Here is a 20,209-nt window from a genome sequence, read left to right as displayed (position 1 = left end):
TGATCCCATAAAGGGGAACAAGCTAAGAAGGGACAGGCATCAAGCACAGGACCAACTCAAAATGAGCCCAAAGTTCTCAAAAATCCTGATTTTAGCTCATTACAAGTGATTAATTTCTTTGAAATATGTTTCAAAGAAACAGATGGTAGCCAATTACATTTATATTTTTAATTTGGAACAGCAAATAAAGAACAATATTTTTAACAATGTTTTGAGAGCTAAACTATATAAGAAATATTTCATATACCCTACACTTGAGCTCACAGGTGATGGCTTCATTGGGTTCATCTCTTGTTCTGTGCAGAAGAGAACAAACAGCAGGTCCTGTTCAGAACTAAAATAAAATAGCTGATAATGGATTGCAGGCAAGGTAAATATTGCTGCTGATAAATAAGGTTTTGTTATAGCTACACTGCACTCAGAAGGGTTTTGTTATGGACAACGAGGAATAGAATATTTGCTCACAGGAAACAGAATGAATAGAAAAGGTTCATTTCATTGTTTGCTGCCAACATCTGCTGTCACAACCGTGAGAAACTCTCCACTTGTATGCTGCCACTATCACCACTCAGTGCCACTCTTATCATTATTAAGAAATCACCGAGATTACACTGTTGTTAAATTTGTGGGATGTGAGGACACAAACATTATTTTCATCACAACATAATTCACTGCAGCAATGCCTAAGCAGCACATTTCCCTTGGTTAACTGGTTCCTCAATCTGCTAATGACATAATGGATAGTTCCTGAAATAATCCCTAAAATAGAGCAATTTCCAGTTAACCACTGCACAAGATTTGCTTCAAGTCCTAGTACTAACATAATGATGTCCTTGAAAGCAATTCTTCTAAAACTCATCACCATAGATTTCCCATTTCTATCTTTTGATTATTTTTAGTTTCAATTTGCCAATCAAAATCGAATTTACCAAACATATAACAATACAAATGTATTTAGAATTTTTCCTAACTGCCAAATCTATAAACCCAAGTCAGATTTTGACCGGTTTGACGAAGTTTTGTATGGTACAATGCAATTCTTTTCCCATTCCTCCCTCCTGCCATTTAAAGCCATTTTATACCCAAAACTGTTTTTTCATGTTTTTCCAGATGTCTAACACAGAACAGCTTTGACCTTCTCATTCACACACAAAACCAATTGAACTGATTCTACACTTTATATATGTGGAAAAGATATTTAATTGTAAAATAGAAAAAGTAGGCCAGAGTACAGTTTTAAGGGTAATTCTTCCGTGTACAGTATAGATAAACCAGACGTTTTGCTTAAGTTTATATAAACAATTCCATAAAAGCAGTGAACATGGAACAACAAAGCAAAGCACAAAGAGTTTTATCTTACAAAAAACAGATCTGCACAGTAGTTCAAAATTTAATGTAACACAGCACTGAACAATCTTAAGGCAGCTCAGTCTAAGCACAGGACTAGAAGCCAGGAACTCCTGAGATCCATTCCCAGGTGACCACAGGTTCACGTGGTGGTAAGTCATTTAACTCCCTCATGTTGCACTTAAACCAGTTATAAAATTGAGACAATAACACTCACTTACCTGCCTCAGGCAGAGCAGTAAGGGTTCTTTAAAAGATTTTACAATGCTCTGAAGATGTAACGTGCCATATAAATTTTAAGCATAATAGATCACTGCACAGACACACACAAACACAGTATCACAGTGAGGAACAATGATGCTGGCTAGGAAGAGCATCAATACAACATAAAAAAAATTACTCGTCCAATTGCGTAATTAAAATGCAAAAGTCCGTTAAAAAAAATGTATCACTGAAGTAATTTCAAGGCTATTGGGGAAGAGAGACCAACAGGGATAGTCTAAAATAGCTACTATTTGTGTTCCAGTGGAGACATTCCTTTCTATTCATTACTGAACTTTAAAATGTTTGTACAGAAAAATCATAAGACACACAAAGTGAAGTTTCGACGCCTCCACTACCAAATTTTGCTTCTTAATATGTAAATTAAGATACTTTTTTGTTCTCCTTAATTACAAATTACATTCTTCCAAGAAATATACCATCCACAATAAAACTGGCTGCTAGCTTACTTCAAATGACCTATAGGCTAAACATTTTTCTCATAATTTTTCTCATCTTTGCTGAAAAATACCTATGCAAGATGTATGTGTAGAAATTATAAAAACATGCAGCATATGTACAAACTGAAAAGTTTAAAAAATATTAGCTTCATATACATGTAAATCTACTTGGATATATCTGAAATTAAATATAAAAATTTCACCACCTAAAATAAAAAAAAAACCAAAAATGGTTTTCAGAGAATCTGAGACAACTACTTAAAGCTGTACAAAGATTTCCACCTGGAAATGTCTTATTCAGAGAAGTTGAGCTGTTATCATGTAGAAATAACTGTCAATTAATTTTGTCACATAATCAAATTTCAAATTGTCAGCTTAAATCAACATCACCCTTAAAACTGTTCTGTTTTTCAGAAGTTAGATTCATACTAAAATCAAAAATTTCACAAAAACATTGGCTTTTCATGTTTCTGGATCCCTTCAAAAAGATTTATCAACTCATTTTGAAACTGTAAAAAAACCAACTATTTACAGTATTTAATTTTAAATACTTTTCACAATTTCTAAATTCAGAGTTTTTATGTTACAAGAAATCAATCAGAGCTCACGGCTTAAGTCCAGTTATCAACTTGTAGCATCTTCTCTATCATGAAATCCCATGGCTGTACCTATATAGTGTACAGTTCAAGATTGTACTGCAGGTTTTTGAAAGTAACAGGCTTTGCAGTGTGTTCATTTTTTATTAAACAGCTTCTTTATTAGTCTGGAGGCGGTTCATTGCCTCTAACTTCTGCCGATAGGCCTCTGCTTCTTGTTCCTTCTTTAGAAGCTGCTGACGATATTTTTGTGCTTCTCTGTTTGCCTCATCCAGCTGTTTCTGAAGAGTTTCTCTTTCCTATTAGAAACAGAACCAGCAATATTTTGTCAAAGAAGTATCAAATACAAGCTAAAATGGCAAATACTTTTCCTTTACATGCAGATCAAGTGTCAGGGTATCATGGAGAAGCTGTTCAGTTCAGTTCTTACTCGGGCAAACCTGTGTGAATGCTGCTGTGCAAATTAGACCCCAATTATCAAGCAGCCAACTCCCCACACAGGGCTGTGGAGACACCAAACCCCAGTCTACTGAGCTGCAAAGGCACCATGCAAATCTTCACCAAAAAAGAGCTAAATGAAAAAAGCAGAAGTGTGGTGATTAAATACTAACAGAATATACGAACATTTCCCCAATCATTCAATCTAACAGGCTTGTCCCTTGCTGTTGTATATCTAATCAAACAGTAAAAATGACAAGCTGTTACCTATCAGCCATCTGTACTGGAGAGTGTCAGCTGCCCACTGACCAAAGCATAAACTTAACTGTTTCCAAACAGGGATTGATACTCTGCAATCCAGAGGTCTAACCACATCCCCAAGGACACTATCAATTAACAGGCAATTAGCCAGATAAGCTTTTTATCCTTTTAAAAGCAGCTAGTAAAGAAATCTTTAAGTCGCTGCAAAAATTCTGCATACAAGTTTGCTGAGGGTGGATATAAAATGGCTTCCAAGCAAAATGACAGGGGAAATGCCACATCCTCTGAAGCTGCCTTAGGAACTGAGGAGAACGCATTTCCATCTCCAGTGATGTAGGTACTGACTGTCATTTTGTCTGATTTTCTCTGAGCCCAATTGAAAAAGCAATTTGCTTAGGAAATAGTTTTGTTTTGATCAAATATTCAATCAAATACCATTTCATTGAAGTGCATCATACTTTTATGAGTAAGGTAGTATTGGATTTAAAAAATCATTCTTTCCACTGTAGTTAAGTAGGAACAGTAAGGAACGTTGCCAGAGAAACAAGCCATCTCCCAGAGAAACAACTTATCAAAAAACTGAGGTCCAGTGAAAGCAAGTCCTCTTTTCACCATATTCCCAGCAGTTCAATATCACATTCCCATTTAATACCTCTAACAGTTGTCAGAAGTTTCAGCCCCCCACACTCAGATAACAGCATCCCTATTCTTCTTCACTCACATATTCTCATGGTAAGAAAAATAGAAAAATACTCTGCCTCGCTTCTGCTTGCTCCTGTTCTCAGTACTTGTCACAGTCACATGTCAGCTGAATGTGCTTAAATACAATGACAGACGTGGTCAGATCACTGCTAACAGCAAAACCAACAGGTGAAGGAGATGATATTAACAGGTTATAAAGAGATTAGCTAGACACAGAACAAACTCCAGTAAGTGCAACTTGATTTTCAAACGGGTTTTAAGAGCTGAAGGCAGCAGGCTAGGGTTTGCTTCATTTGGAGTATATAAAATGATAAAATGAGAGCTTATCTGATTTTGCCTACTTATTTGAAAAGGAAGTTCAGCTTCCATCTCTGAAAATTTGGATTCTGCTTTTAAGGCAACTTTAAGGATGGTCTGCTCATGTAGCAGCTAACATGGCAGATGCCAAATGAACAGCAGAGCCTACACCTCAGAGGATCTGAAACACACCAATGATCCTCCAGCACCAGCCCAGCCAAAAGTTCTGTCTGTAGTATGAGGGGACCAACAGCTTATGTAAAACTGCCTCATGAATTAGAGCCTTGGTGAGCAGATCTACAAGACAATCCCAGTGAATTAGTCAAAACAGTTGATCCTTCCACATGTGGAAAGCAGCCTTTCCTTTTTGAAGGCTGGGAGGTACTGAGCTGGACATTATCTATCCCATGAATTGGTCCTATAAAAACCATCAAAAACCTAATACTGTCAAGAAACAAAGCTGCTCTATCTGCTGGCCTGCACAGAAATAGGAACCATTGGTAGTTCCCTGGCAAGAAGTCCTGTGGTGCATTACAAACAGCAAGGGGCTATCCCTGCTATGGAATGTGTGCAAACATTTGGGGATGGAATCACTGCTGTGGAGTGTGCACACTGCAAACATTTGGCGGTGGGGAGGTTCTTGAACAACATTTTAAGAGTATTTCCCACAGAAGAGAGAACTAGAGCTGCATACCCAAAAGTAGTATAGCACATTACAGAAAGGGTAAGAAAAAAATGGAAGAAAAAACCCAAACCTCCAAGGCATGGCCAGAAGAAAAAACCAGTATCTACCAGACAGACTAGCAATTCAAAGCACAGGGATTAGTCCAGCAGCTAACAGGTGTAGTTTTTAGACTGTCACAGTCCCAACAAACAGAATGAGTTAAGGAGATGAAGCCAACTATTGCTGGCTGTGTGGCTTGGCAGTGGAAAGAGCCCAATGCTTCTGGAGGAGCCACACATATCTACTGTGGACTCAAGGGTCAAAACTGGCTCTCTAACTTTGGCATCTAGAAGTCTTTGACATCTAGAAGTCATCTTTGACATTTAGGGAGGAGGACTGTATCTCATCTACCAATTTAATCAAACCCAGAAAGCGTTCTTGGGACATTCTTCAGAACACAACCAGAAGTGCTCTAAAGATCTCGAGTCCTTTTATATCATCTACCCCAACAAAAATCAAATTAGAGGATGCTCAGTGCTCCAAAGAAATCTTCCATTTTACCAGGGAATTTTCTTCATACATGTAACTTTTCACTGACAATAGGAATACCTATAACTAAAATAATCAACCACTCTTTTAAACAACACAAAGACACAGGATATGAATCAATGAATATAATTAGTTTACAATTATGATTATTTTTTAGTCTAATCAAATGATTGTCCTGGTTCTAATGCATGTCACCTTTCAAACATGGAACATGGTAGAAACAGTCAAATTAAAGAATGAAAATAAAGATCAATATATGTTAATGAATTATGCATGAAAATGAAAAACAGAGTATCTGTGTGACAGGGTTTTTTTGCTGCCATCCCATGTTTAAAATATCAAACTGCTTAGGAAAACTGCTGTCAATCTACAAAATGAGCTGAAATGTTTTAACTTAACAGACCCAGAATAGAAAATTTAAAAACACCACTACAGCTTTAGTTGTTCCACAATACTTTCACAGGAAAGTTTGTCACCTCACATGGATGAGAGGATTTTCAACTACAAAAGCTTTACAACTACAGTAAACTGTTCACACACTATCAACTTAAAACAGCTGAAAAAAGCCTTCAGCCTTGAATCAACCTTCATAATAAAATAATGAATTAGAGTGAGGCAAAGAAAACAAACATTTTCTGTATTTCCACATTCTAAAATATTTTTTTAAATACTTTAATGAGGGGAAGGGTCCCACTCCAAATTTAAGTATCTACTACTGTCTGTGATGAAGAAATTTTAAGTGAACCAATTTTGTGTGCACTTCTTTAGTAGCAGTATACCCCTGTGAACCACCACAAGGCCTTCACACAGAGGCAGAGGTCTGCATGTGCATTTCCAGTTGTACAAGCAGAGACAAGAAAGTCATCAAAGCTTCCACTTAAAAGTAAAAGACCAAGTAACTCATGTAAATCTACTTCTTTCAATATTTGAGAAATATGTTCAACACATATAAATAAAACTGGTAATTCCCTTAAAAAGAATTATTGGTATTTTTATACCAATTATCTGTACTTAAGAACACATCAATTTATCCCTTAACCAATCTGGATTTTTTAAAAATTAATTTAACAGAATTACTAAAAAGCTTAAGGAAATGTAATTTCCTTTATGAATAATTCAGGCAGATTTTTAGAAGTGTGAACAAAAGAAATGCTTTTATTTTAACAGTCATACATTTTAAAAAATGCAGCAAGAAAATTTCAACTGTCAGGATAATCTGTAATGACCACAAAGCTGCAAAGGCCAAAAGTATTTGATGCAACAACTTAGGGACATGGAAAGTAAATGATGAGAGGTGGTAATTATTGTTATTAGACATGGATAACATATAGCACATACTGTACAACAAAAAGTATTCAATTAGGCACAATTTGATAATATGAACAGAAGTTGGAGAATACAACCTTGGATAAATGAAATATCATGGAGTTGACAAAATGAGAACTTACAGTCTAGTCAAAGCAGACAGCAATTTTCATAAACTTTTGACCAAAACTGGTCAGCACAGTTAGAAGTAACCGGAAAAGGAATGAGATGGTTGACCTTTTGTGGCTAGTATAAAAAAAGCTACAATTTTAAACTGAACCATTTGTCATATAAAAAGGAAAGAGCTCTCAACATTCTTAGGTCTTTTGCAGTATAGTTTTTAAAAAAACAGATGGTGCAAAGTTGTGTAATAACAAACTGCTTCAGAATTTAAAAAAAAGGTGGGGGACACCACACAGATAAAAATTAACAAACACAGAATCTTACTGTTTCACACTTCCATCAACAGTTATCTAGATACCATGAATGGAAAGGAAACATTGCTAAAAATGATCTCACAATCAGAAGCATGTGGCTGTAACAGAAGGATGAGGGCACAGCGCTCTCATTCACTCCTAGCGGAAAGAGTCAAGTCACTCGATAACGTATCAGCACCCAGTTTGAAAAATCAACTAGTGATCTTCAAGAAAAACAAAAAAAATGTTCTCATATACCTAAACAAGTGTCAATTTTACATGCATGACCAGAGATCAAGCCAACAGCCCTCCTATTTTCTTTTTACAACAACTTTGTAAAAGATGAGTTTCAGTTACAGGAGAGACTGAACAAGTTGAACATTTCACACACTTCATTCTGTGGTGACACAGAAATTAACCTCCTGAACAATACAAAAACCATAACCAGATCTCAGTCCTGAACACTGTTCAACACAGATCATGTAATATACTCCTTACTTCTATTTCTGCAGACTCCACACGATTTTCAACAATCTCAATGCACTGTCTCTTCACTGGCGGTTCTTCACTTATTACAGTTTCTTCAGCAATGTCTGTTGCTGGAACTGTTAGCACTGAAAATGTATTTGTACATGTAAATACATTTATTTCCAACAATATTTGCACCACATAAAACTTGTATTTTTTAAGGAATTTTATTAACAGCAAAAATACAAATACTTTTGTTTGTGAAAACACATCTGTATAATAAAGTGCACAATAAGCTCAGTGAAAATCTACTAAAAACTTTAGTTGCTTGTATGCTACTTAAAAACTTTAAAATTCCTCATTATTAAAGCCTACAGTAATTAGCTCTGGAATAACACTGCCATTTTTCTGAGTAAACAGACACGGCACAGAACTGCAGCAGAGTCACCAGCCTGTCAACTCTAACTTCTGTAGCAGACCATTTATATAATATTTCTTGAATAAATACGAAATACAAATCTTGCTTTTGTTTTAATACACATTAAGTAATCTAAAAATCCAGTAGTTATTAGCCATGAATAAGAAAATCAGGGTTCTCAGTAAAGTCATACTCCAATTCCTCACACAGCCATCTGACAAATAAATGTAACTGTCACCTCAGTTGCCATCTACAGCCACTCCCTCACAGTGATAACAAGGTGTACTAGCTCAGGCAGCCTGTGAACCAAATCATTTGCCTCCTGTGTGCAACTCTTCAAGCTTCACACTGGGAGTCCTCATGAAGAAACCAGAGAAGGGATCATTTTTATCTAAATAATGCCAGGGGATCTTTAAAAGAAACCACCCAAAGCATACACATCACAAAAAAGGCCTTATCACACTAGCAGCTTCTACAAAGTACATATGGCCCAAAAAAAAAAGAAGTTGTGTCACTCTGGCTTCACTGGTTCTGCCAGTGCTGCTCTAAACTTCAGGCATGTAAGAGCTGACATTTGTCAGGTCAGTGTGCCAGTGTACTGACACTCCATGGAACTTGCAGAGGTTGCTTCATGCATCAGATTTCTAAATCCAAGACTCACCTCCCCACAGTACTTCCAGCAATGCAACAGTGTAAGAATTAGGAAGGTTTTTGTTTTACTCCATCATCTAGTTTCTGTAACAAGTTTGCAAAAATCAAACTTACTGAAGGCAAAGCAATCTTAAATGTCCCATGTTTCCTCCACAGTTTAGTAACTCTTCTACTCTGTCTCCTAAAGCAGAGGCTCAGCTGACATGTTAACCCACTGAACAGCAGAGGCTTATGTCTGAGCCTTCTCTAATATAAGAATTCATAGATGTACACAAAATGGTCCAAGCTATTTGCACCTGAAAAGTCATTAATATTACTGTTGTTATTACAGCTAAAACAGTTCCTCAAGCTGGAATCACACAAGTGTGCACTCACCTTGCTGCCCATCTGGCATGGTGACAATGATGGGCTGCCCTATGCCACTGGTTGGAATGGAATGCAGGTTGCCCAGCTGAATGCCATCTGTAACTATGGTAATAACCTGCTGCCCTCCAGAACTGACCACCTGCTGAATGGCCCCATCCACAGATTCTGCAGTCACAACTTCTTCTGTGGCCACAACTAGCAACAGAGTAGTAAAGGAATTAAGTCAATTTATGAATGAAATTTTATGACTTCAAATGCATTTTGGTACAGCTAAAGAAACATTAATTCCATGGCTTTCATAACTTGACTCCCCCCATAGTAATACACTTTACTATGTATTATATTTTAAATAGAGTCTTTTATCAGGCCAACATAAAGCACTCACATTTTGACATTTACATGCAACACCACCCTTGCTCAATACAATAATATTGATATACCCCACTCAAAATTGGGGTCAGTGTTAACAGGTCAGCAAGAACAGCAGCTGCTTTTAACAACACAATGAACTTCTGCATTGTACACAAGCTGGACTAAGTTATACTAATAGCAGAATGAAAAAAAATTAACTTGTAATACTACCTTGAAACCAATGCCTTGCCACTGTATGTCAGGACCCAGCTTAGATTTCTCTATTAATATAATGGTCTTCAAGACTAAAGGACCCCTAGAGAATCTTAAGTTTTGTCTGTACTCCATGAGTACTTCAAACAACTTTATTGCTTATACAAAGTATGAAACAAAACTAAAGGGAAAGTTCTGCAGAGCTGACACTTTTACACCTTCGAAGAAGAAAGACAAAGCATAAGAAGTAAAATAAGCCTTTAATGTATATAATTTTACAGGTAAAAGTGAAAAATTCCAGCTCAACAATTTCAAATTCATGATTCAATAATGAGTATAAAGCAGTGAACTCCCACAGTTCTATATCACATCTACAAATCAAGGCAGGACAAGGAAAGCCTGCATTCAGAGCTACAGCACACAGCCCAGCTTGCACTGTATGCTGCAAATGGGGTGCTGTGCTACCATCCAACAAGATGCTGAGACAAAGAGCAAAACCAGTGGTACCACAATCAGGGAAACTCAAGAACACTAGCTCTGTATTTTATTTTCAATTTGTCATGGTAAAAGCAAAGCCTTTGATTTAAATAACAGACATTAGAATGCTCTCTATCTGCAGAGATGAAATTAAAACCCTATAGACTGTGTTGTGATGTTCAAGATGACAGAAGGTAGATAAAACTCTGAAGCTTTCATCTTTTAAGTTAATTACAATGTAACATACACAGAAAAATCACTCTGCAATTGAAATAATGATTGCAGACATTGTCTTCTGAAGATCTTTATGTTTAGAGATTACTGTCCTATAACACTGCTTAAATATTCACAGAGTGTTTATTCAGGAAACCAAAACAGCAACTCCCACATGAATAAGTGGTGGGTTATTGAACTTGATTTGGCTTCCAAGTACAGGCTCAGCAGTAAGAAAGGCCACTGTCACAAAAAAGTCTCAATTGAAAGGGCCAGTACTAGGTGCTGTGGCAAACAGCTCTGATCTTTCAATGTCAAACTCAGTGTTGGGTTTTAGTTCTGGAAGGAAACATGGCTAGAACTTCTTCAAATCTTGAAAGAAAAGGGAAGATTTTGTCTAAAAAGAAGCTATTCTATATAAAAAGAAAAAATAGCCCCAAAAATATGGTCATTATTCCTTCCTTGCTCTCCTTCCTTATCTATAGCCATAGAATCATTATTTACTGCACTACTTCACGAGCTGACAGAAACTTGAAGTTGTGTACATTAAATTTATTAAATTAGTTTAAATGACTTAGCTTTCTAACCTGGTGTTTCTGAAGAATTAGACAGTGGAGCTGATGCTTCTGCCAAAGCTGCCAACGTAGCTAATACTGATGTTGATGAATTTCCAAACTGTACAGCAGACACTCCTGTTTCATCTAGAAGGATGAAAAAAAAATTAGCTGATAAATTTAAAACCAGCAAAGTCCCTTTTTCTATTTTTATTGCACTGAAACTTCTAGCAAACACTCCATTTTCAGCAGCATTCTGCTGAACCAAAGTGCTATTCTGAAGTGAGGTTTGTTAAGCAAATAGAATTTCTGATAATTTATGCCTGTGAAGATCATTGTTTTAGGTATGTACATATTTACAACACACAAAAACCACTGACGAGGAATATGGTAACTCTTCTTACCACTGTTTTTCCTCACACCTTTCCACTAAATGGTGAAAATCAGTGAAAGTATAAAATCCCACAGCTATCCTTTAGGCACCTAAATAGCTGCTCTAGTGGATGGATGTGCAGAAGATACCAGACCTGTTAGGTTGACCACCCCTCCAGGCCCGATGATGAACTGCGGCGTGGCTGCGTGTATCGTCACCGTGTCCGGACTCTCGGGGTTCGTGTTGATCTGGTTCTGCATTGCAATCTGGGACACAAAGGGAACAACATCATCCCCACTGCAGCTACAAAGGAGCTGCTGCCTTGTGTGAGAGCTACACTTCTTGCATGCTTCACACAAACAAGGAGGAGCTCCCTCACTGCACTCATGCAATACACATACATTGTGTCCTATCTCCAAGTACATAAGAAACTTTTTTTTTGGTTGAAATCTAAAGACAGAAAATCTGTTCGAGTGAAAGAGTTTAACAACACACCACTACTTCTCCCTACCAGTTATGTAAACAATGAGGACAAGGCTCTCTTGCAGATAGGCAAGCTCACTTATCTAAAAGAGAAGTCTGAAGAACCAAGACTGCTGGGGCAGATACATGTCATGGAAAGCTACTCTGACAGCTCTGCAATTGCCACGAAATGGACGTGGCAGTCTTTGTGTCTTTCTATGAATTATCACTAACTTCTGTTTACTCCACCCTTTCTGCAATCAGGAGGAGGCTAAAGGAACACACCAGAAGTTCAGACATTTAAAGACAAAGGGAGGCTACAGATTTATATACTGGCCTAATACATACAGTGGATATTTTTCATTTGTTTTGCATTCTTTCTCAGTAAGATTTATCACTTACTTTGCTTTTAACAACACTGTTGAACAAGGAGCACACATTTCCATGGAATTATCTATTAAAATCAATTCTCCAACAATTCAATCTCAGCTTTTCTAATTCTGGAAAAACTGACATCTCTTTTGTCCTGTCTGAACTCCAACTAGGAAATTAATATCCATATATGAAGCTAACTGAATACTAGGGGATAGTCAGAATATACTGTCAGAGAATGGAGTTTTTACACCTCAACTTTAAGGAGTCCACCTACCTCTGTGTATTACATCACTCATACTTAAGAAAATAAAGAATACTTATCCTTGACTTTGTAGGTGGTGAAAATGGTCTTTGACCAAGTTATGTTTACTAACATTAATCTCATTTCATGTAATGAACTAGACTGGAGTGTGGCATTATCAATATATGGTGTCACAGCTGCTACAGTAAAAGCTGAGTTTATGACATGGGTAATCAAGTACTTTGCTGCAAGTTCCCTTAACATGAGGAATTAAAAGTTACCTGTAATATTTCTGCAATGTCTTCATTTCCGTTGTCTACTGCGATATCTAATGCCGTTTTGCAAAATTTACTCTGAGCATGAACATCTGCTCCATACTTTATCAAGAGTTCCACAACTTCTTGGTGGTGATGTTCAGTAGCCCAGTGAAGTGCAGTCATTTTGAGCATGTCCTTGGCATTGACATCAGCACCATGCTACAAACAAGATCATTGCATAAATTATGTCATTACAAATATCTCAATTAAATAATGCTGGTCACAGAATGAAGCCCTAAATTGTTTTTCTCCATGAGGAATGCCCTGCTATCTTACAATTACATATTTTTTAAAAGTAATCCAATCTATCTACCAAATACATTATTTATCTCAAAAGCATTACAGATTCTCTAAAGTAAATATTACTTCTAAAATCTATTATTAAACACAATATCAAATTAGGGAGTATTCTTATTTTGAAACAGCAGTAAATAATTCACCTGAAATCATGATGATTTTAATGTAAAACAAATTACAGTTCAATTGGAAAACAAAGTTCTCAATGCACACAGTTTAACTATTCATGTAATTTGAATGCTGGTTTCATGGCTAAAAGCAAATTGCAAATATCTGATCATCAACCATTGCAATAACCCCACTTCAGACCTGTTTCAGCAGTTTGTACCTTAAGTAAGACTTCTACTATGCTGGCATGGCCTTCTGATGCTGCCATATGTAACGGAGTTCTGTCCACTTTGGTTCTGGCATCCCGACTCACACCTGCCCGCAGCAACACCTCTGTGGTGGAGTAATGTCCATACTGTGCTGCTAGATGAAGTGGAGATGTTCCCAGCTGTAATGAACACAAAACAGCTCCAACAGATGGCAAAACAAAGCATTTCTTCTTACTCTGAAGATACCAAACACAGGTGTCAAGCTGCCATTTCAAAACCATTTTCCCTTGTAGTCTCAAGAAGAGAAGATGTTGAGGATTTTACAGATTATGAATGGTGGATGGAAGTTTGTTGTTGCTTTCTTTTTACTCTGTTTTTACTGCCTTTTTGCAACATTTCAAGGGGTCTAACCCCATTTTTAGTGTTGGTCAACAGGGACCTTTGGAAGTCAATTAAGTCCAACCTCTGCTCAAAACAGAGTTAATTTGGAAGTTAGGTCACTAAGCAGATTAAGGGTCTTAAGAGCTTGTAAACACCCTAGGAATTTTGGGTACCTGACCTCTCTCTACAACCTATTCAAAAATCAGCACACCCAAAAGACAACTCAGTACCCCTACGTCAGGGAACTCTCAGCTGCACATATTAGGTAGTTAGGACTGTTTTCATAATTCAGACCTCTTACTACATTAAGTGCATAAACACTGTAATGAGGAGGATGATTGCTGCTTTTCCTCATTAACCATTCCAAAGTTCATCTTGAAAGTGACCACAATGAGCTCATTCACAGTCTGTTACTAAGATCAATAGGAGTTCATATGAAGAAACAGACATGTTTAATTTTGAATTAGACATTAGATGATGTGAATGCAGAATTCCAAGAAAAACTGTTATATAAATGCTGAATTGTAAGAATAGTATTTCTTTCTTCAGGTGAGAAAAGTAAGATTTACTTTCTCCACTGTAAAAGTTGTCATTACCCAGTCTGTGGTGAAAGGTGCTCCATTTGCCATCAAAATGCGAACTTCATCATCTTGACCTGCTCGTGCAGCTTCTAAAAGTTTCTTTCCCAAATCTACTAGTGACATCTAGTGAAGAACATAAAGGAATATAAAGACAAAATAATAACATTAACATTATTTTAAATACATACAAGTTGCCTTTTTTTTTTTAATTATTATTTCTGAACTACTCTGAAAAGTTCAGAAACTGGACTTGGTATTTTAGCCATGAGAACAAGCTTTATTGGTTGCAATAAGCACTTTGATTTTAGAATTACTTTTGCCAGCCAAACAGAACTGATATTAGTCTGAAGATTTCAGTATGACAAGGATGTAACCACTGCAGCTGTAAAGTTAAACAAAATTTAAACTGAACTGGATGAACATTTCTTATACAGAAGGCGGTTTCAAAGCTCTCACCTGATACTGCAACCTTGTGCAGCTTGGCCCAGCTTTCACACAGTTCTACATCTTGGCTGCTGTGTCATGCACCCAAAGGCATTATATCCACTTATCCAAAATGCCTACATGTATTTAGGGGGCACCACTATGGAAATGCACTGAGATAGGTATGAAACACAGCACCTTTCTGACATCTTGTCCACCACTATTTCTGTTCACCCTAAAATATAATTTCTGTATACAGTCAGATGCAGAGGAAGGGACAACAGCTGTCCCTTTCCCATAAAGGAAAAAAGCAAAAGAGAAAATCTAGGAAAGATCCTAAGAAATGGAGTAAGAAATAATCTGTTATACCTGTTAAAAAGAGACACTAGAAGTAATAATACCAAACATAAGGCAAGAGCTGACACTTGGCAAGTGCAGCAGTGAAATGAAGCAATAGAGCACTCCCTTTAAATGGCTTTTTTTTCCCCAGTAGGGATTGCAAGTTAAGGAGGAAAAGCACGCTCACAGACAGACATCCTTTTTCTGGTGGTCTAATACCACCACATCAAGGCCCTCAGAAGCAAAGGCAAGCTGGGAGTTACTGAGGTTACAACTTGCTCAGAAAGACAACTATCCATTTTCCATTTATTTTTGGTTTAAACAGCAGTGGAGCAAAGGAACTAATAAAATCCCATTTTGGAATTGCTGAATAATTAAGGCTGAAGGAGACCTGTCAAGATCACATAGTTCAATATCCCAGCCAGAGCTGGCCCAGGGCTCAGTCCTGTTGAGTTCTGAATGTCTCTCTATGGATGAACATCCTACCACTTCAGCCTCATTCCAGTGTCCAACAAGCCCCATGGAGGAGCTGCCTTCAGTGTATATCCACCTTCCTCCACTAACCAATCATGATAACAAGTTACACTTCATGTCTGTTAAACTGAATTGAATGAGTCTGTACATTTAGCAGCCCATGCAGAACCCACTGCCCACATTTATACACTACTGAAATGAACTGCAAAGCTGTTACCCTGTGCAGCAAAACTCAAGACACCCCTCAAAAAAAAAATCAATTATGGTGACTTGCAAAATACCAGTCTCAGTCCCAGGAGATGTTAGGGACAAACTTCAGATCAACACCTTTCCAGAGGCTCCCTGAACTCCCTGAATTACTGTGGAGCACAGTCAATGAAAGCACACCAGTTCTCTTTTCAACACAAGACTAAATAGCTTTATACTACACTTGATAAAAAATGTTCTAATCAAGGAAAAAACCATTTCATTACTGCATATTCCTTCCATTGACCAACACTCTCTTGGTAGATAGAAGGTGTTTGTATTTTAAACAAACACAAAGCATCACACAGGTTGGTATATGCCTCTCAATGTAGAGTTTTCACTTCAGTTAAAAGAGAAATGAATCAAGTTTCAGTTCTCATTGAAGCGTGCTTGGGCCATCTAGTGGAAAAAAGACAAAAACTCACAAAATCCCACTGTTCAACTAAAATAATAAAAATCCCATTACCATGTCACTGATGCACTAACAGCAGCAAACAAAGAGGCATTTCCAACAAAACTCATGCACGTTTATTTACTTTTAAGCAACGAATACTAGCACTCACAAAATTTCTGAAGAGTTGTCAACCCAAGGCTGATTTCCACTTGGCAGCCCATCCCAAGGACTGGCACTGTAAGAAACCCCCCAGTGACAACAACACATCCAACCTCCCCTACACTCACCCACAGTCCTGGACAGAGTGAGAAGGGTCTGCAGAGCCCCAGCCTCCCATCCCACAAAACCCTTCCAGCTGCTCTCTCAAGATGGCTCAGCAACTCTACAATAGTGCAGTGACACTATCACAAGCAAGATACAACAATACATTTAAAATTGAAATGAGATTGCTATTTCAAAGAGCAGTCTGCTGCTACTCCACAGTGCTAAAATCAACTCTGCTGAACAGTGTTTGAGGGTTCTCTTCACTGTGTCATTTCCATCAAGCTCTGCTAGCATGACAGCTGTGTAACACTTTGCATGAGGACTTTTTTGGAGAATAAAAGCATCACTGGCTCTGAAATAAAGACTTGAGACTGTTGGAGTTACTCTTATGGCAATGTGATAATGTTTTATGTTTTCAGGCTTCTAAGAGCTCCTACACAAATGTGTGGAGAGGGTTTTGTCTACAAGTGAGTAAATAGGGAAGAGCTTCTGCTGGGTTTAGACTTCTCTGATTCAATCAGCTCCTGAACTTCCACATTACTGCAATGTATTCTGCACAGTCTCATTAGCCAGATGCCACAATTAGCTGGCAATTAAACTAACATCAAATTATTATTGCTGTTTTACTTATGTTCAAAGGAAAATTATACTACTTCTTTGCATCCATCTTAGATTCAGGTTTTTATCCCCTCAATAAAGATGACACAGTTACCAGAAGGGTGCAGAATAGCACTCAGCAGGAGTTTAGGTGGAACTGTGTGTGAAGGCTCTGTGGGAAGCAAGTGGAGCTAAAAGCTGGCAGCTTGGGATGCCTGGCTACCACACCAGAGTCTACAGACAACAGAGCAGCAGAGACTGCAGCCCAAATTCAAATCAAGTTTGGCTCAGCATCTCTCAGGGTGGTGTCCTGCCCCCCAGAGCCCAGACCCGCTCCTCTTCTACCACTGCAGTGCTGAGCACCAGCTGGGCAAGACCAACAGGCCCACACCAGCTGCTGCAGAACATCTGGCAGCACGGAGACCTCCCAGCCCAGTGTCTGTCCCCAGGTGCACCCCTGAAAGGGACACCCTCCCTCTGGAGGAGCATGGACTGCAGCATCACAGGTACCTGAATCAACACACAGAGTGTCTCTGATAAGGGCTTTAAATCACCAAGTTCCATTAAAGGCTCATTAAACACTTTTCTCTGCTCAAGTGACAGATGGCAGAATTGCACTGAGAAGATGGCTGGAGACCCATCATCTCTCACATCCATTATATCTGGAAAAATAACACCCTTTGAGAATGTCCTTTTCTCCCCACTACTGAAGAAAAAACCAATTTAACCTGCTTCCCCAGATCTGACCTTCAAAAATGCTACTACCCTACTGATTTCAACATCTCACACTATTGCTAGAAATTCAGAATGGCCATTTCTAGCTAACCTTATGTGCCTGTCCATACCAAGGTCAATAATATTTTGAAGTTCAGCATAGAGTAGTTAGAATCTCATGAACACTCTGATATCACTTTAATGTACATTATCAATTACCAGTGATTATAGCAACTTACAAACTCAAAAAGTTCCCGTCTGTTTCCTACATGAATCAAACATCTTTTGACAATGATTTCACAACCAATACTTCAAATATTGATTTAGATATCATAGACTATCCACACTGCTATCATGATAGTGAAAATTACACTAATATGTTAACTGCAGTCAGCTTTAATTCCAGTATTTTCTGCTTTCCTCTGACTGTTGTATTTGTAATTAAATTCTCTCTAGTTTGCTTGAACAGCAACATGACCTTCATGTCAGACATGCATCAGATGAAAAATACCTGATCTCAGAAAAGCAAACATTGTTGAATAGCTTAGTGGCAAAGACAGCCAGGCCTGTCAGTAATGCAGGTCTGCCCTCCTATTAGGCTCACACATTAACTTAAGCACCAATCAGCAATGAACTCAAATAACTCAAATAAAAAAAAGACTTTTCTACATCTTTTTTTACATAGGAGAGCAGAGATTTGGCCATTATCTGTAACATCTAAAGAGTGTTATGCAACAAGGGTGAACCATTGGCACCAAGATTTGGATTGGCACTGCCAACAACCTACAGTTTTCACAAATAAATTTGGCACTAGATACCAAAAAGGTTAATTTGCAGCAGCTGTGATTGATATGAAGAATCCAAGGGCTTGTGGTGCAGCCTTTGAACTGTACCACAGCCTTAGGAGAATGTCTCAGGTTGATTAAGCTTGAAAATACCATCAAATCAAAATCATCCACCTCCTACCAAGAACATCCATTTTATCATGAGGAATCTTCCTCGACAGTTTCTGTCTGGCACACAGCCTTAAAAAAATCCAACTAGAAAACAAAGTGTTTTCAGCAAAAAAAGTAGGTCATGAAAAAGTCTCTATTTAGAGTATGCTGATCTGCCACATATACTCTTAACCCTACTTATATGGCACAGTTATGTTCCCTTGCAGATACTTGTATGCATACAAAACTCAGCTAACTGCACAATCTTACTAATAATTCAGAAGTAACGAGTAACTTAAAATAGGCTGAAGAACTACAGAGTATGCATTCACAACTCTGAGCACATTTAATGCTACTATGAAGCATTCGCCGTTAAATCAAAGCCACCTTAGCACGCAGGTCAAAGGAAAATACACAAATGCCTTGAGAACTACCACAGACGACTTCCTACAGGGGATTTCACCGACGTGCCACCAGCGTCCCACCAACGGAAACTACTTCGACTATTTGGGGAAATCAGAACAAAAAAACGACAATCCGCACTAACACATCGTATCTCACTGTTATGCTCCCACGGTACGCTTTATTGAGAGTCCAAAGCGAGTTACAGACTCGGGGCGAGGGGCACTGCGGAGGGGAAGCCGCTCCCTTCCCGCCCGAGCCGCCTCTCCCCAGGGCACCTTTGGCGCCAAGCTCGCGCACGCAGCCCCGCCGCCTCAGGAGCCCGGGCCGCGGCCCCGCCGGCCCCCCCGGCCCACGCGGGGCTCGGGACCGTGCCCACGCGGCCCGCACCGCGCTGCCCGCCGGAGAAACCCGCGGGACGAGCCCGGCCCCGCTCTGCCCCGCAGCTCCCGGGTCCCTCGCCGGGCGCGTCGCGCTCGCCCGCGCCCCGCGGGCCGCCCAGGCCGCCGCCGGGGCCCAGCGCGCCGCCCGCGCCCCCCGCGCGGCGGGGTCCCCGGAAGGCCGGCCGGCCGCCCGCTCTCCCCGACAGGAAATCCTGGCTGGGCTGGGCGCTGCGGAGGGAGCCGCGGCGCCGGGTTCCGGGGGAAGTGGAATTATTTTTTACCAGCGAAGAGATCAACTTCCACATCCGGTAACAGGGCCCTATACAAAGGCGCAGACTGACCTGGAAAAGCTTGGCCGGCCCGGGGGGGGTGAGGGAGAGACGGGGCGCGGGGACGGGCCCTTACCGTGCTGCCGGCCCGGCCGCCACCGCCGCCGCCGCACCGACCCGGGGCTCCGCAGGCCGAGAGCCCCACACGAGAGTCCGCGCCGCGCCCGGCGGAGGGACACGGCGGGCGGAGGGGAGTGGCGCGGCTCCGCGCGGCTCTGCCCCGCCGCGGGCGCGCGGGCGGGCGCGAGGCGGCGCGGGGCGCCCCGGGCGGGCCCGGAGGGGCGCCCGGCACTTACCATGGGCGCGGGAATTACCTTATTAACACAGACATCGAGGGAAAAGGGGCGCGCGGAGGGA

General features: G+C 39.6%; 1 protein-coding gene across 3 annotated transcripts; it reads right to left on the bottom strand.

The window, feature by feature from the left end:
• Positions 1-1,176: 1,176 nt before the first annotated feature.
• GABPB1 (GA binding protein transcription factor subunit beta 1) lies at positions 1,177-20,209 on the bottom strand. 3 transcript variants are annotated; one of them, XM_058033032.1, is made up of 9 exons: positions 20,167-20,209; positions 14,368-14,475; positions 13,402-13,569; positions 12,741-12,935; positions 11,536-11,647; positions 11,042-11,155; positions 9,210-9,395; positions 7,796-7,911; positions 1,177-2,964 (listed from the first exon to the last, which is right to left on the bottom strand). In XM_058033032.1, exons 2-9 carry the CDS (start codon positions 14,473-14,475, stop codon positions 2,812-2,814), a joined length of 1,152 nt encoding a protein of 383 aa, XP_057889015.1. In that variant the 5' UTR covers positions 20,167-20,209; the 3' UTR covers positions 1,177-2,811. The 3 variants fall into 3 exon arrangements, with proteins under 3 accessions (XP_057889015.1, XP_057889014.1, XP_057889016.1); XM_058033031.1 differs by lacking the exon at positions 20,167-20,209 and adding an exon at positions 19,929-20,003; XM_058033033.1 differs by lacking the exon at positions 20,167-20,209 and adding an exon at positions 14,809-19,411.

Source organism: Melospiza georgiana, chromosome 13 (assembly GCF_028018845.1).
Source record: "Melospiza georgiana isolate bMelGeo1 chromosome 13, bMelGeo1.pri, whole genome shotgun sequence".
In the NCBI taxonomy this organism is placed as follows: Eukaryota; Metazoa; Chordata; class Aves; order Passeriformes; family Passerellidae; genus Melospiza; species Melospiza georgiana.
Note: the sequence above shows the minus strand (reverse complement) of the source record. Positions and strands in the feature narration are given on the sequence as shown.